The sequence below is a fragment of the Macaca fascicularis genome, chromosome 15, assembly GCF_037993035.2.
Source record: "Macaca fascicularis isolate 582-1 chromosome 15, T2T-MFA8v1.1".
NCBI lineage: Eukaryota > Metazoa > Chordata > Mammalia > Primates > Cercopithecidae > Macaca > Macaca fascicularis.
Genome location: NC_088389.1, coordinates 4272501 through 4288187, shown reverse-complemented (window position 1 = coordinate 4288187; position 15687 = coordinate 4272501). Strand labels below are relative to the sequence as shown.

At 57.9% G+C, this 15687-nt stretch overlaps 1 protein-coding gene across 3 annotated transcripts in view; it reads left to right on the top strand.

Annotated features, from left to right (window-relative positions):
- Window positions 1-2302: 2302 nt before the first annotated feature.
- Window positions 2303-15687, top strand: part of OLFM1 (olfactomedin 1) — a 49494-nt gene continuing 36109 nt past the window's right edge. For 2 of the 3 annotated variants that reach the window (XM_045374226.2, XM_045374227.3), the window contains exon 1: window positions 2303-2600. In XM_045374226.2, the coding sequence (XP_045230161.1) occupies window positions 2505-2600 (96 nt within the window). In that variant the 5' untranslated portion in view covers window positions 2303-2504. Of the gene's footprint in view, window positions 2601-14561; window positions 15034-15687 lie in introns of those variants that run through there. The other variant, XM_015436232.3, reaches the window with a different exon arrangement.

Genomic DNA, 15687 nt, shown 5'->3' with positions numbered 1-15687 from the left:
AACCCACAGGAACAAAACCCCAAAGACGGGGGTCACATTCCAGCTCTATGGCTACGTCACGTGTCTCCCCGAGCCCAGACATTTATTAGCGGCTACCCGGAGCATCAGTGTGAAGGCTGAAGGAGAAACTTGGGTTGAGGTTCGGTGTGCTGTGCGTGCCCCATGCACAGAGTTCTCGTGCACATAAAGTGTGCTTATTCCCGCACTGGATCTCCTCAGTAGCCCCTGAGACCCCCAGTATGCTCACCGTTCATTCCCACTGGACAGATGTGCGGACTGAGGTTCAGACAGCCACTACCCAGAGAGTCCTTCAGCTCTAAATGCAGGGTCTTCTCTGGTCCCTGGCTGCTTCTCTCAATGATCCCCAAGGGGCTTACAAACAACTTCCCTCCATTCTAGAACAACAAAGACACTGAGAGTAGTAACGCGAGGGGGGCAGAGAGAAAAGAAGCCTCAACAGCTGCACCCCTGCTTTTTTCCCAGCACCACCTCCTCGCAGAGTCTTGGGGGCCACCCTGCCTAAGGGGCTGTGGCATATCACCGGGAATGCCACTGCTTAAACTCCTCCGAGGCTGGGAAGCCCACCCAGACCAACAAGCCGGCCCACCCTGGCTTCCCTGGAGAGAGCTCTGTCCCCAGGGCTCAGAGGACAGAGTCCCTGCAGCAAAGGCCCTCAGAGTGCAAGGGCCAAGTGGGAGGGCCCCTTCTCATCTTCTCTTCTTCAGCACATGTGCCCAGCTCCCGCACCCAATGTCCAGGGGACGCCTCCTAGACGTCGGCAGCTCGGTGACAGGGGCAGGAGGTGGCATCGCCCTTGTTCGGGATATCACTGGGTGACCCCGGTACGTTACTCCCCCGAACTCCAGTAGCCTCATCTGTGACACAGGGGGCCAGGCCACATCATCCAGGGCAGTGCTGCTCTCTGCAATTATTGGGTCTGGGGTCTCTTCTCGTCAGAGATTCTCTTTAGGGAACTTATCTTCCATAGATTAAAGACTAAACAACAGAGAACAGAGACAGGCTTCTAGATACCTGCCGCAACCTTAGCTTCTCAGAAAATACAGGTGCTTGGGACTCCTCTCACAAAATGGGGAATGTAAATGGAAAACGTGGCCGCAAGACAGTTCCTTTAGTCAAAGGGTCTGAGTACACATTAAAGGAGGGTGGAGGGAGAGGGGACATCGAAAGGGAGGAAAGGGGAGGAGGGCACCAGGACAGGCAGAGCCAAGGGAGTCCTGGGGGAGGATACGCACCTACCTGTAAGGGGCCCTGTGGACCTGGCACGTGCCTATAAGGAGCCCTATTGTTGTGTGTTAGGTCGTGACACAGCTCCGCCCGCCCCAGGTGCCTTTTCGGAACCAGGAACCTAAGACAGGAGCTCTCCCACCAGGGACGGGGGCTTCCAGAACCCCCTTGACTCTGCCTGTCCTGGTGCCCTCGGTACCCGGCCCTGGTGGGGGAGCTCCTCTCTTAGGTTCCTAGTTCAGAAAAGGCACCTGGGGTGGGCAGAGCTGTGTCACAACCTAACACACAAGGACAGGGCCCCTTACAGGCATGTGTGTATCCACCCCCAGGAGCACACAGACAGACCCTCCTCCACATGCCCTGGCTGGGGACAGGAGCCCAGCACCCAATGCTTGTTCCCGCTTCCACCCCTTTGCTGACCTCCCCACGCATCAGGGCTGCCTGCCAGGTGACCAGGGTTCTAAGTCTGGCTTCCTCCCTGAACTGTCCTCCTGGAAACATCCTTCCTGAACCAGCTTCAGCTCACCTCATTGAAGGGTGACTTCTAAGGACCCATTCAGCTTTTATCTCCTGTCACTCCGTAGACATCAAGACTTAACATCCCATCCCTCCCACCCCCAGTTGTCACTCCCCCTCCCCAGTCTTCGGCCCACTCCCTGTCCAGGGGCCCAGGTCCCCAGCGCGGGCAACCCCTCTGTCCCCATTCCGGGACCTGGAGCCTGCGAGGGCTCAGGCCGGCCAGGATGGAGTTCTCTATCCCAGTTCAATTTCCCCCGCCTTTTTGATGTCACATCCTGTCCCAGCCTGCTTCCCCGCCGGCCGCCGCCCTCCCTCCTCCCCGGGAGAGAGCTAGGCGCGCGGGTCCCTCTGCGCCACCCCCGCCCCCGCCCCTTCCGAGCAAACTTTTGGCACCCGCCTCAGCCCAGCGCGCGTTCGTGCTCCGCAGGGCGCGCCTCTCTCCGCCAATGCCAGGCGCGCGGGGGAGCCATTAGGAGGCGAGGAGAGAGGAGGGCGCAGCTCCCGCCCAGCCCAGCCCTGCCCAGCCCTGCCCGGAGGCAGACGCGCCGGAACCGGGACGCGATAAATATGCAGAGCGGAGGCTTAGCGCAGCAGAGCCCGCGCGCCGCCCGCTCCGGGTGCTGAATCCAGGCGCGGGGACACGAGCCAGGCGCCGCCGCCGGAGCCCGCGGAGCCGGGGCCAGAGCCGGAGCGCGTCCGCGTCCACGCAGCCGCCGGCCGGCCAGCACCCAGGGCCCTGCATGCCAGGTCGTTGGAGGTGGCAGCCAGACATGCACCCGGCCCGGAAGCTCCTCAGCCTCCTCTTCCTCATCCTGATGGGCACTGAACTCACTCAAGTACGTGCATCCAACGCCATTTTCCTCCCTGCCAGGCGACCGGCCCGGCCCCCCCGGGAGCCCCACAAAGTCCGGGAACGGTTCCGGCTCCACGCCGCCCCGCGCCCCGGGCCTGGGCGCCCGAAGCGCCGGGGTTGGGGAGGGGCCAGGGTGCTGGGCCAGACCTGGGTGGGAGGGAGGGGTGCAGGCTGACCCGAGACACGGTGCTCCTCCAGTCCCGGCCCAGCAGGGCTGACAGCTGCCCCCTTTTTCCTAGGACTTCGCTGCCCCCTGCTCCCTGCTGAGAAGTTCAAAGGGCAGCACGAGGGGGTGTTTGGCTGCTATTGTCATCTGGAGGGGGAAGAGTGAGAGCCGGATAGCCAAGTCCCCAGGCATTTTTGGAGGTGGCAGGACCTTAGTCCTACCCCCAACACACACCCCTGAGTGGCACATCCTCCCTTTGGGCATAACGCTGCCCTTGGGGGCTCCGGAAAGAGGCGGTGGGGATTGTGCCGCTGAGACCGGGAAGGGCAGCCAGCGTACCGGCCAGCTGGGTGCATTGTTGGCTTACTGTGTAGGGCTTGGGGGACTGTGGCCACATGCCCGGCAGGAGGTGAGTGAAGAGCCCTGTGGTGTGCCGGTGTGGGGATCCTGGGCATTTCAAACGGGCTCGTTGTCCCCTGAACAATGTATCAATAGAGAAAGATCTCTGCTTGGTATTCTCCATTTTAAAGATGCATCTTGGAGCTGACAAGTCTTGGGGGAGGAGAAGGGCTGTCTGTGAGCGCCGAACTGGGAGGGCTGCTTTGGCACCATGGTGCTGGGAAGAGCCTGCCAGCCTCCGGAGCCGGGCTACTCGGGAGTGACATTAAAATGCCCTTTCAATGATACCACTGTGCCATGCTCTGAACTGGGAGACTCTGGCCCTTTGGAGTGGCAAGACCAGGAAGTGATGGGCAGCTAGCACCTTGGCCCCAAGCCCCAGCTGCCCCTGACCCTCCTTTCCTTCCTCCCTGCCTCCCTCTCCCTCAGAATAAAAGAGGAAACAAAGGAGAGAAGATGGGAGGGCCAGAGAGCGAGAGGAGGGCCAGAGAGCGAGAGGAAGACCACAGGAGAGAAGATGCTGAATGAGGTTCCCTTGTTTTGCCTGGAAGCCCTCACTGGCTCCCTGGCTCTGCCCAGAACGTGCGGTCCAAATCCCAATCCAGCAGCGGGGTTACGTCGTCCCGTTTACCCTCAGAGTCCCTCTCCTGGTGCTGCCCAGACGATCGGCCGGTCCCCCCGGAGAGAGGTTCGGTGTGGCCTCTAGGAGAGAAGTTTTCTTGGCCACAGGAAGGCCTGGTGGAGGGGTGGTGGTTGTCCACTGTGGCTGGACAGATGCATTCATTCACGTGCACACACACGCACACACACACGCACACACAGGGGAGCAGATACCTGCAGAGAAGAGCAACCAGGTCCCGATGAGTGGCAAGCTGCCCTACAAAGAGCTGTGCTTGTGTCTTATCAAGACACCTTGGCAAAGAGATGGCTGGTTCTGGGTGGTCCTGGACAAGGCCGCACCCAAGGGCCCTCCAAGCCTTAATGGCACCCTTAAGCCTCCATGCCCAGGCCAAAAGATGCTTTTTCTCCGTAAGTTCTCCTCTTTGTGTCTTTGTAAAGATTCTCTGTTCTGGGGAGAAACTTTTGGTTCAACTTCAATTAGAAGCTTTATCTCAGTGGGGAAAGTATTTGTCCATCCACGCAAAGGGTCCTGGACATCCGAACCCCAGCCAGCCCCTGTGCACACCCCTGTATCCTCAGATCTTGGTGTCAGGGCCCAGCCAGCCACCTTCAGGACCCTGGTCAGCTCCGCCAGCCAGCAGCCTCCCAGGTCAGGAAGGGAAACGCCAGGAAGGGAAACGCCAGGAAGGGAAACGCCGTTGTTTTCTTTGCTGGCCTGGCAGGTTCCTTTCTCTGAAGCTGAGCCACAGGCTGTCTCAGGGGAATGTGTCCCTCAACTCAGCCAGGAGGCACGTCCCACCCTCACGGTACAGCTCTACCTTCCCTGGGCTGGCTTCTGATAATTGTGCTTTTGGAATCTTGCATTGGAGGCCAATTATCCCTAATGTGGTGGGATTTTGGAGAAAAGGCTCAGCAGGTGAAATCATGTTGAGTCTCTGAAGGGGGTGGACAGTGGCTGGCTCAGCACCAGCACCTGAGAGCCTGGCTACCCTGGTCCCCACCTGGGGATTATGCCAGGTGACTTTCATCTTTGACCTCCAAGAAGGTGGCGCCTGGGGTCGGGAGTGGGTATGGGTGCAGGACCAGCCTGCTCTGATTCCAAGAGCTACCTGGGGATATCCATCCCCAAGCATCTTACTTTCTTGATTCCAAAGTTATGCATTGTGGGTTCCTTGAGCAATGCTGTTGACATTTGTGAGTGAGTGAAGAAACGAGTCTGGGCTTCAGGAAAGGGTGCTGGAGCTACCTGGTGTCTGCCTCCTGCTTCCACTGTAGGTAAATTGCTCCCCACAGCCACATCCTTGCTTTTAACTCCGCCCAAGGGATGGACATGCGATTCTAGGGCTACTGTGTTTCTAAATGAGCATACGTCGACATGAGAAAATGTCAGAAATGCCTGGATCCTACCTGCACTTAATACATGCTGCCTGGAGGGTTCAGGTGGGCAGGCAGGGGGAGTGGAGCACATGGCCGGGCCATCTGTTCTCCCGACAGCTTGCTTACGATGAGACACTCCATCAAACGCCAACTGTTGATGGATGGCCTACGACACGCAAGGGCTGTGGGGCCAGGTGAACTTTGTCCTCAGACAGAAAGACATTTTACATGGTCTTGCTCTGTGGTTTTCAATAAAAGGCTGGTATTTCATGCTCTTAAAGAAGCAGGGTAAAGTGGCATCGTACTGAGCTTCCCGGGCAGGATACCGAGGCGTTGATCTCTGGGCCTTGGGGAAGGTGGGGCAGGGCAGGGGCTCCCTGGGCTCCCACCTCCACACCCCACAAGCTTCCTTTCAGAGTGAAGCATGTTTTTTGTAGGTAATAGGGTAAAAGGGACCGGGAATCTTTCTAGCAACAACCTTGAACCCAGATGGCCTCACTCTCACCCCGATCCCACCAGACATTGGCTGTGTGACCTTGAGAAAGGCCCTTTAACCCCTCTGAGCCTGACCTTCCTTGTTTCACAAGGAGGATTAAACAAGATGATTCTTGAGTAAGATCCCTTCCTACTACAGACCCCCAACCCCATTCTTTCATTGGCTTACTCATCCTCTCCTTAAACAAGCCCTTCCTGGATACCAGCTGGTTGGATTTAACTTGGTCAATTCTGGGCTTACGATGGTGAGTGAGCCAAACCCTTGCCGCTTGGCATCTGGGGCTGCATGCTTTGAGGGAAGACCCCAGGCTCTGCCATAATCACGTGTTTCAGTGGCACAAGAAGTGTCTGCCCCGAGTGCTCTGGGTGGGAGTTGGGGAGTGAGTTCTGTTTTGGAAGCCGGAGGAATCTGGAGAAGGAGGATGTTTGATCTGGGTCCAAGGTTGCACCTGGGTCCACTAGTGAGCCTGGGGAAAAGAAGAAGAGGACAGAGGCCGGGTGTGGTGGCTCACCCCTTTAATGCCAGCACTTTGATCACTTGAGGTCAGGAGTTCAAAACCAGCCTGGCCAACATGATGAAACCGCATCTCTACTAAAAATACAAAAAATTAGCTGGGCGTGGTGGCGGACACCTATAATCCCAGCTACTTAGGTGACTGAGGGAGGAGACTCGCTTGAACCCAGGAGGCGGAGGTTGCAGTGAGTCGAGATTGCACCATTGCACTCCAGCTTGGGCAACAGCACTAGACTCTGTCTGAAGAAGAAGAAGACGATGAAGACAAAAAAGGAGAAGGAGAAGAAGAAGAAGAAGAAGACAGAAACGGCTGCAGACAGAGGTTGTAGCAGGAAGAAGGGCCTGGAAACCCTGACTCTCGCATCCAATGCTCAATCCACGTGGGTTGAGGGTATTTGAAGTGTTTGAAGATGGAAGTGGAGCTCTCCTCATTAGCCATGCATCCCCAGGCTGGGCCTGGCCTTTCCTACAACATGACGGCCCTGGATGCCCCCAGTGGGGTTCAAGCTGTCAGTGAACACAGAACAGGCTTGAGTGGCGACCGTCACTGTGACTGTTTGTCTTCAGGCTTTATTGAGTGGCTACTGTATGCTGGGTCTCAGAGTTGGACCAGCTGTTTGCTGGTCTAGGTGCCTGCATTGAGAAGTGGGCGGACCCTGGACTGCACTTGGGGAGTTGTGAGTTGGTGTCAACAGGGCAGATGAGAAGACCAGGGAAGCGATGCTGACTTAGCCTTTCAGAACCCCAGTGAGGCCCATCCCTCTGAATCTGTTCCTCATCCCCCGGTTTAGCTCATTCTAGAGCTGAAGCCCTCACTTCACTCCCCTGAGCAAATCAAACAAGTAGAAACGGCTAACCGCTTTTTCTGCTGAAACCTAAGCTTGGACCAGGTGGTCCGGATGACCTGTCTTGTCCCCCTGCCAGGCCCTCCCCTCCAGCTTCTCTGCCCCTCTCTGTCCTAGACATGCTGGGAGGATACAGTGTTTGTAGAAGGGGGTGGAGTGCAGGGGTAGAGGGAAGAGTTCAGGTGGAATTGGGTCTTTTCCTAAACCAGTTATTTCAGAATACGTGGAATTCATTCAGTCTTTGCATCGAAGTTGGCCATGGCCTCTGGGGCTGGCGACACTTCTGGACACACAGAGGGAGCGGGGCACGCTCCCCTTTCCCATTCCTGGGCTGCCCCCCCCGCCCCCGCCGCCGGTGGATAGGCTCCTGACATCAGGGGCACTGAGCTGTCAATCCTGCCCATGAGGCAGCTGCTCCATCTCCTAAAGTAATTTGCTTCTCATTCCACTGACTTCAACCTTCCCCAATCAGAAGAAAGGTAATTTCCTGCCTTGGGTTGTATTTATTACTAACGTTATCAGGCCCTGTAATCAGTATTAACATCACCGTGTAAAGTAATACAAAACTAATTACTAGCTAAACTGAATTAGATACATGGCAACCACGAACCGGGCTGACGGGGCGAGCAGCCAATTTTCAGCTCTGAAAGATGCAGCCTGGACACCTTGCACGCTCGGAAACCTCAGCGCTGTCCCGACTGGCACTGCAGGGTGACTGAGGGGAGGGGAAGAGAGATTAGAAAGTAAAAATGCACACCTCTGAGGTTTGTAGATTATTAAAATAATAATCTAAGTATTATAAACAATAACGATAATAAATAATATACTATATAAGATAAATAATATAAGAAACTGGAGCCCACCCAGAGTTAAAGCCCCAGGAATCCCACGAGTGGCGAGGACTGATACTGCGTGTCAGGAGTAAACGTTATCATGTCGGGGCAGTCCCAGCAATCCTGGGCAGTTGTCCTCATTCTTGACCTGAGGATGCACAGGTGTGGGGAGGTAAAGCAGCCTGCCCAGCCACCCAGCACATAGGTGATGACCCCAGATGGGGTCTAGGTCTGTGTGATGCCTGAGGAACCTGAGTTCTGGTGTTTGTTAAGACAGAAAGAAAATGCAAAGTCGAAAAACAGCGCAGTGTCACCGAGCACCAGTGTAAAGGAAGTGCCAGTGCTGCCGCCCGGTCGTCGACCTCTGCAGAATGCATCGCAGAGCCCATCAGCCGTGCCTTTCCGACTGTGTGGACACGTACGCTGCCGGCTGCTGACCTTGAAAATGGGCTTTTGAAGGAGAAAGCAGGGCAAGAAGGAGGGGATCCACTTGTGGTTTCCTTGCAACCCCTGAGGATCAAAGACCCCAGCAGGCCTGTCCACTCCAGCAGGCCCGTCCCCTCCTTGGAGACAAGGGTGCATCTAGGAGTGCCTGCTCGACCACCTCAGTTCTCTGGAGCATAAGGTTAGGGGTTACATAGGCAGCCCTGTGCCGCTCAAATGTCCCAGCATGTGTATGACAACTTGAGATCCAAGAAGTAAGAATTAGGGGCCAGGCACGGTAGCTCATGCCTGTAATCCCAGCACTTCGGGAGGCCGAGGTGGGTGGATCCCTTGAGATCAGGAGTTCGAGACCAAGAAGTAAGAAACAGGACCTACAGGTCCTGAGATAAGGTGGCCTCTGGATGAGGCTGTAAACCGCCCGACATGCCCGCGGGTCTGATGACACCCTTCGTTGCACTTGGCATGCTTTGCACAAGGTGGCTGGAGGGGCCGCCATGGAGAGAATCTGCCGCGTTGGCACTGACCCGTCCTCGTGTGTGGCTGCTTACCTGGAGAAGGTTTCCTGTCCCTGCTTCTTCTGTGCTCACATCAAAGCTCACGCCCCTGCCTGGGCTCCAGCTGGTGATGGCAGCTGCAGTTAGATGTGCCTTAGCCAACCTGCTTGCCCGAAGAAGACATACCGGCAGCAGGGATCTGGCCCGTATATTCCTTATGCACAGTTCAATGACAGTTAAACTCTGATTGGAGAGTGTGTAGCCAGGAAGAGTTGAGATGGAAGAGTGTAAGGGGGAGATGGGAATGAGCCCGGCTCGCCAACCCTTGTCCACATTCAGATCAGCAGTTCACAGTATCGCTTTGGGCTGCCCTAAAATGGTTCCATTCCATCTAGTGGTTTTAGGTATACAAGTTGTCCTTGGGGAGTTTAAAGCCTGCTGCAGGGATTTCCCTACCATACAAAATGGCTCTCCTGAGTGGTGCTGAAAAGAGAGTCTCCCCTACTTGCTTCTGCTGATGCTTCGTGGGCCTGAGAGTCAAAGAAAGAACATCAGTGTATCGTAAATAACTTTACTGCTTCACTGAAGGGTGTGGTTTGCAGACAGCACAGCGGGACTCAGAAATGGGGAGCCAGCCATTGGCCAACAATTTGGCTGTCAGCTTGAGTCTCTGAGCCCCTGCCCAGCCGCCTTCCTAGCCCCCAGTATGCACACACAGGTTTCCGTTCCCAGGCCACTCAGCCTCAGCCTCTTGTCCCCCAGAGGCACAGACTGAGGCAGCTGTGAGTGGCAGCAGGTGAGGGGCATTTGTATTGCTTTGTTCCATCAGCAATACAAAGGATGATGGAACAGGAGATTCCCCCAGGGGCTGCAGCAGTCTTGGGGAGAGGTGGCTAAGAAAGTTTCCAAGGCCAAATCCAGGCTCCACAGTGTCCAACAGCAGTGCCCGGGAGCCTCCTGTGCAGAGGCCAAGTGTCATCTGGATGCAAAGAACTTTGTTTGGAATCTGGCAGCACCAAATCCTTGGCTGTAAGCAAATGGTGCCACCTGGGGCATTTTCCACATACCCAGCTGGACCCTGGGGTTGACTCTTTGATGTTTCTCATCATGATGTCACCTTTGAATTCATGTCAGGATCAATGACCGAGTCCACAGAAACCGGGCTGCCTTTCCCCATTAGTTACGGTGAGTTTCCTCACCTGCAAAGTAGGAAATGATCATGTTTTTGGGGTCCCTGAAAAATGTGCATTCAGCCCAGAGGGTGATGATAAATCTGCTGAATTATCTTGTACCTGTTCTTCAAAGTACCACTCCCAGAATTGGCCTCTTTTCTATTCGGCAACTAAAGGAATACAGGGCTGTGACTTCCTATGGCCTGGTTGTGGCCAGGCTGAGACGATATCCATGAAAGAGGTGTGGAACCTGCCAGGGAGAGCGCAGAGGGTGCGTGAGGGGTCTGGGGGAACAGGGACCGTGGACAAGTCAGCTCTCTGGATGGACAAGGAACGAGGACTGAAAAGCTGGACACGAGGCCGACTGCTGAATGGAAGAAACGTCCTCCAGTGACAGCCAAGGGTCTGTGGGATGCTCTCCCCGGGGGAAGTGGCTCCCCGGGGGACTTGAACAGCTGACACTGAGGGAAAGGGAGAAGGACGATGTCTCGGAGGAAGCTGAATCTCCTGGGTCAGCAGCTCAGGCCAGCGGTGCTCAAAAACCCCCAGCACAGTGGCTTCCGATGGCAACGGCGTGCATAGGGCACAGGCTGCCCGGGGGCACCTCTGGCTCACATGTCCTCTCATTAGAGGGCCCTGGGCGAGGGAGGGGCCCTCTCTGGGCCTGTTTCCCTCATGACAGAGGCAGAGAGCCAGGGCGTGGCTGAGACATTTGACTCTGAAAGCTGCTCAGTTGTGGCCCTTAGCCATTCTGCCTCCCCTGGCCAAAGCTGCAGGTTACACAGCCATGCCTGATGCGGGTGGCGTTTGGGAGACTGTTGGCTTATGGGAGGTGCTGCCAGGCACAGGGAGCCGGGCCAGGATAGAAATCCTCTCCAGGGAAGGGGGTGAGGAGCAGTTACACCTCCACCCATGTGTGAACCCAGAGGCCTAGGAGGAGGGGAGTGCGGGGGACACTTGGCTCAGAAGACCCATGCTAGTCTTCTGTGGCTGCCAAGAGGGAGTGCTCAGGGGACCCGTGGTTCCTCCCATGCTGCCTGGCTTGAGGCCAGGTCCTTTCCTTGCTCCAGGAATGTTCCAGCACAGAAAGGGAATGAAAAAGGTACATACAGCATAGAAAAAGTAGAGATGGCTCCATATGGGACCTCTCTGTGTGTCTTTCCTCTCTCTCTCTGTCTGTCTCTCTTCTTTCTCTCTGCCTCTCATCTCTCTCTCTGTCTCTCTTCTCTCCCTCTGTCTCTTTTCTCTCTCTCTCCTCTCTGTCTCTATTATCTCTCCTCTCTCTTCTCTCTCCTCTCTCTCTGTGTCTCTCTCTCCATTTCTTTGTCTTCCTATCTGTCTCCTCTCTGTTTCTTTGTCTGTCTCTCCGTCTTTGTCTCTCTCTTTTTCTTCCCTTCTCCCTCCCTTTCTTCCTCCCCTCCCCTTGTTTCCCTTCAAGGTATTTGCCAATAGCCTGAGGACAGTATGCGTATTTTTAAACAGCAACTAGGCGTCCAAACTTTGTCCCTTGAGGGCGTCCTTTGCCAAGGAGCATCGGGAAGTGGCCCAGAGACCTGCTTCCTACCAAGCGGCCACTCCTGGCTCTGGGACCTGAGTAGGTTTGCATCCTGTGGACCTCACTATTCTGACTGTGGGTGTCGGTGGTTGTCTGACTGTGGGCGTTCATGTCATCTTTGCCCTCCCAGCTCACCATGTGGCTGTCCTAGGGCTTCCCGAGGTGATTCTCCCACAGCGCGCGTGTGTCTGGCTCTTGTAAGGTCTATAGCAAGCTGGGCAGGAGCACCCTCTCACACGTGCATCTTCTGAGCTGTGAAGCCAGGGGATGCGGAGGGGGTATGCTTGTTTTTAGGTGTATCGATGAATTTATGCAGAGTCCACCAAGGTCAAGGCCTGGAAGGGGCTGGCATGAGGACAGAGACCTGGCTGGTCTAACCTGTCATGACAGGGAAGCTGGTGCAGGCTCCTGCCAGGACTCAGAAAGGGGCGGGCAGCCTCCTGTCCTTCCCACGAGCGTGGAAGGCAAGGGCCCATGAAATGTCTTCTGGTGCATCTGTGGCTTGTGAAACTGTGCAGATGGTCAGGGCTTCTGTGGCCATGCAGCTCATGCCATGCAACTCACGCCACTTCTGGGGCTCATGAGATTTAACTATGGCCGTGACATTTACGAGACAAGGATGCTACCATGTGTACGGGCTTAGCCCTGGAAATAGGCTGTCTCCATATGACCTTGGATAGGTCTTGTCATCTTTCTAGGCCTGAGACTTCTCATCTATACGGTGGAGTCAATGCCACCACACCATGCACTTCAGTAAGGATTGGGTGCCAGGCATGGCAAAGCCCTAGTGCCATCTGGGGTGCAGCACCCGCCCCATCAGTATTCGTATGATTGTTCAGAGCTGCAGGTGTAATGAGCCCTTGCTTTAAGAGAAGTCGTGAAGAAATTGGGATTGAAAGTCCTCTTTAGGAACACTTGATATTGGCTGGGGCCGTGGATCCTCTAATCAAAATGCCTTCATTCTTCAACAATCCATAGTTTCTTTCTGGAATGCTCCATGGCCTTCTAAATCAAATTACGCTTGCTCAAACCTTATCTGACGACCCTTTCAAAACGATTACGCCCACTGAATCACAGATTTTAGAAACTGGACAGGACAGTTTGGAGCAGGTGCAGGTTGGAGCCGCTCAGATGCAGGTTGGAGCCGCTCAGGTGCAGGTTGGAGCCGCTCAGGTGCGGGTTAGAGGTGCTCAGGTGCAGGTTAGAGGCGCTCAGGTGCAGGTTAGAGGCGCTCAGGTGCAGGTTAGAGGCGCTCAGGTGCAGGTTAGAGCCGCTCAGGTGCAGGTTAGAGCGGCTCAGGTGCAGGTTAATCTTGTACTTTCGTTAAATAAATGTCTATGGCTTCTGAGACGGCCTGAGAGTTTTGTGGATGGGATTGGGTTGCATTTGAAGTTGTTCTCACAGAACAAGTGGTCCTTGTCCTTCCGCAGTGGGAAGCGGCGTGAGTGATCTGGAGAGACACAGCTTGTGGCCTTGAATCGGTGTTAAACGTGCTTGGCCAGAGGAGCGGGGGCGGAGCCAGCCCAACCGGACTTGCGTCTCGGCCGGGGCCCAGTCTGTGAGCCGGACCTGCAGTCCCAGCTTACGCTGGGAGATGGCGCCCTTCCCCAACAGTTGGAATTTCCTGGCACCCGACCCAGCCCGGCTGCCTGGGATTACAGCATTACTCAGAAAAGCAGATCTGAGGGGCTCATGTAACTAGCGGGTCTCACACCCAGCACTCAGGCCAGGATCATCTCGGCTGCAGCTGAAGTCTCTGCAGCCGAGGACCGCGCGCACAGAGAGAAAAGCCCCAGGAAGGCGTTGTTCCTCTCAGGCAGGCGCCAGGGAGGCGCGCTCCTTCCGGTCCGCGTCCGTCTTTCAAATCCCATCCAGGAAGGGAGATTAATTTTCACCCAGGCAGAGAAGAGTGTAGTGAGTGAGCTGGGGGAGTCTTTCCTTCCCAAATGGCTGGGAAAGCTTAATGGAAGGCCCCGGAGGAAGCGGCTTTCATCTCCGATTAGAAGCCTTCTGCAAATGCAAAAACCCTATTAACTCGTTTGACCCAGTCAGGCCTGCTGCGCTTCGGGTGGGACTGACACGCGTGAGTCCTGCCGCCGTCGCCGCAGAGAGCCGGGAAGAGGGGCAGCCTGCGCCACTTGCCCTGCAGCTGGGCCTGGGCGCCAGGACTCAAGCGCCACCCCTGAGCCAATGAGGACACCCCCCAACCCACACCCCTCCACCACAGACCCCAGTCCCCGCCCCACACCCCCACCTCCCCAACACCACGCTCATGGGCGTGGCCCCTTCAGCTCCCGAGGCCCAGGTCTGAGCCCCAGACCGTATGCAGCTCCTGCCCGGTGTGCGCCCTCCCAGGCCCCTCCCTGCGCACCGCAGGCCACAGCGGACCACCCCAGCCCCCGCCCTGCTGTGCCGGTGCCAGGGGTGCCGGTTGGCTCCCTTCCTCCCAAGCAAGGTCTTAGGGCACCGCGGCTGCCCAGGGTTCGCAGGGGCGCCTTTAACTCTGCACCAATACCCCGATGCCCCCCTGGCGCTGGAGGCCTTCGCGAGTCTGGCTGCTTTTCGGAACCGGCCCTGCCTGCTGGATTTCAGGCGAGGGCCCAGGCTGGCTGGGACCCTCGAATCACCGCGGAAAAGGGCCCCAGTAGGCAGGATGGCGCCGTCTCTCTGCGGGCAACCTTTGCCCCAAAGCGGTCCCTCTGCGGGGATCGGAGAGGGGTGCCTGGGCGTGAGGATGGGAGAAGCCCCGGGACAGGAGGGTCGCGGGCCGTGCCCCAGCTGGGGTCCCCACGCCGCCGCCGGGTATTTTATGATCTGGGGGGGTGGTGGTGCGTCCGTCTCCTCATGTCACCCTGATCCCAACTCCTGGGCGGACTGGAGTTTGCAGATCTCGCTGCCGGCAGCCAGGGGGCGGCGGGGAGCCGAGCAAGAGGAAAAATCCACCCATTTCCTGGGCGGATTGCGTCGGCCCCGCCCGGCCGAGCCCCGCCTCCCGGCCGCGGCCCCCGCGCGCAGCCAGCGCAGCGCTCAGAGCCGGACGGCGCTTCCCGGTGGCGGCTGAGGAGCCGGGAGGGACGCAGCCGGGCAAGGCGGGGCGCGGGGCGGGCAGCGCGGGGCGCGGAGCGCGGCGGGCAGAGGCCGCCTGGCCACCCTCCCTGGCGCCCGGGGAAGGCGCGGCGATGGCCGGGGCGCGCGGGGCGGCGGCGGCGGCGGGCGGGCGGCGGCGGGCCGAGGGGGCGCGGGGACACAGCCGGGCGCCCCTGCCCGCCGCGGTGCCCGCCGCCTGAAGGCCGCCCGGGCGCGGGAGCCAGCGCCAGCTTGGAGCGGGCGCTGGAGGCAGCTCGAGGCGCGATGTCGGTGCCGCTGCTCAAGATCGGGGTCGTGCTGAGCACCATGGCCATGATCACCAACTGGATGTCCCAGACGCTGCCCTCGCTGGTGGGCCTCAACACCACCAAGCTCTCGGCGGCCGGCGGCGGGACGCTGGACCGCAGCACCGGCGTAAGTGCGCCCGCCGGCCGCCTTGGCGCGGCCCCTCCTTCTCCTCCTCCTCCCCCTCCTTGGTCCGGAGCTCGGGGCTGGGCGGGCGCCGCGCGGGACCCGAGTTGCCCAGGGAGGTGGCAGGGAACAGGGCGGGCCAGGGCAGGGGTCGCGAGCCGGCGCAGCAGTGGTGACCCTGCTCCCCACTCCCCCAGCCTGGGCCACTCGATCTTCCCCGCGCACCCCCGGGGCGGCGTTTCCTTCACCTGGGCGCTTAGCCGCGGGGCCCGGGGAGCTTGGTGGGGGTTCGGAGGCTTGGAGTCCTGGGTCACTAATCATGAGCCCCTCATTGAAAAGGTTAGAAAACTAAGGCTGGGGACTTGGGGACTTGTCCAAGGTCACACTCAGCGAGTGAGGGGTGGAGCCACCGCTAGACCCTAGTCTGGGCTCGGTCCAGCGGGGACTCTGAGCCCGCCCTAGTTTGTAAAAGCCAGACTGGCCCGACCGGACTGGGAGTGGGGCCCCGGCCGGTGGGCTCTGAAGCTCCTGTCCGCGCCTTCGTTCCCAAAGTCCCAAGACACCCTTTCCTCCCCAGTCCATAGGAGGGTTTGTTCCTTCCCCTGGGAGGACGGTGCCGAGGGGCTGGGGTGGGGCCCCTGGGAGCCTGCCCTTGGG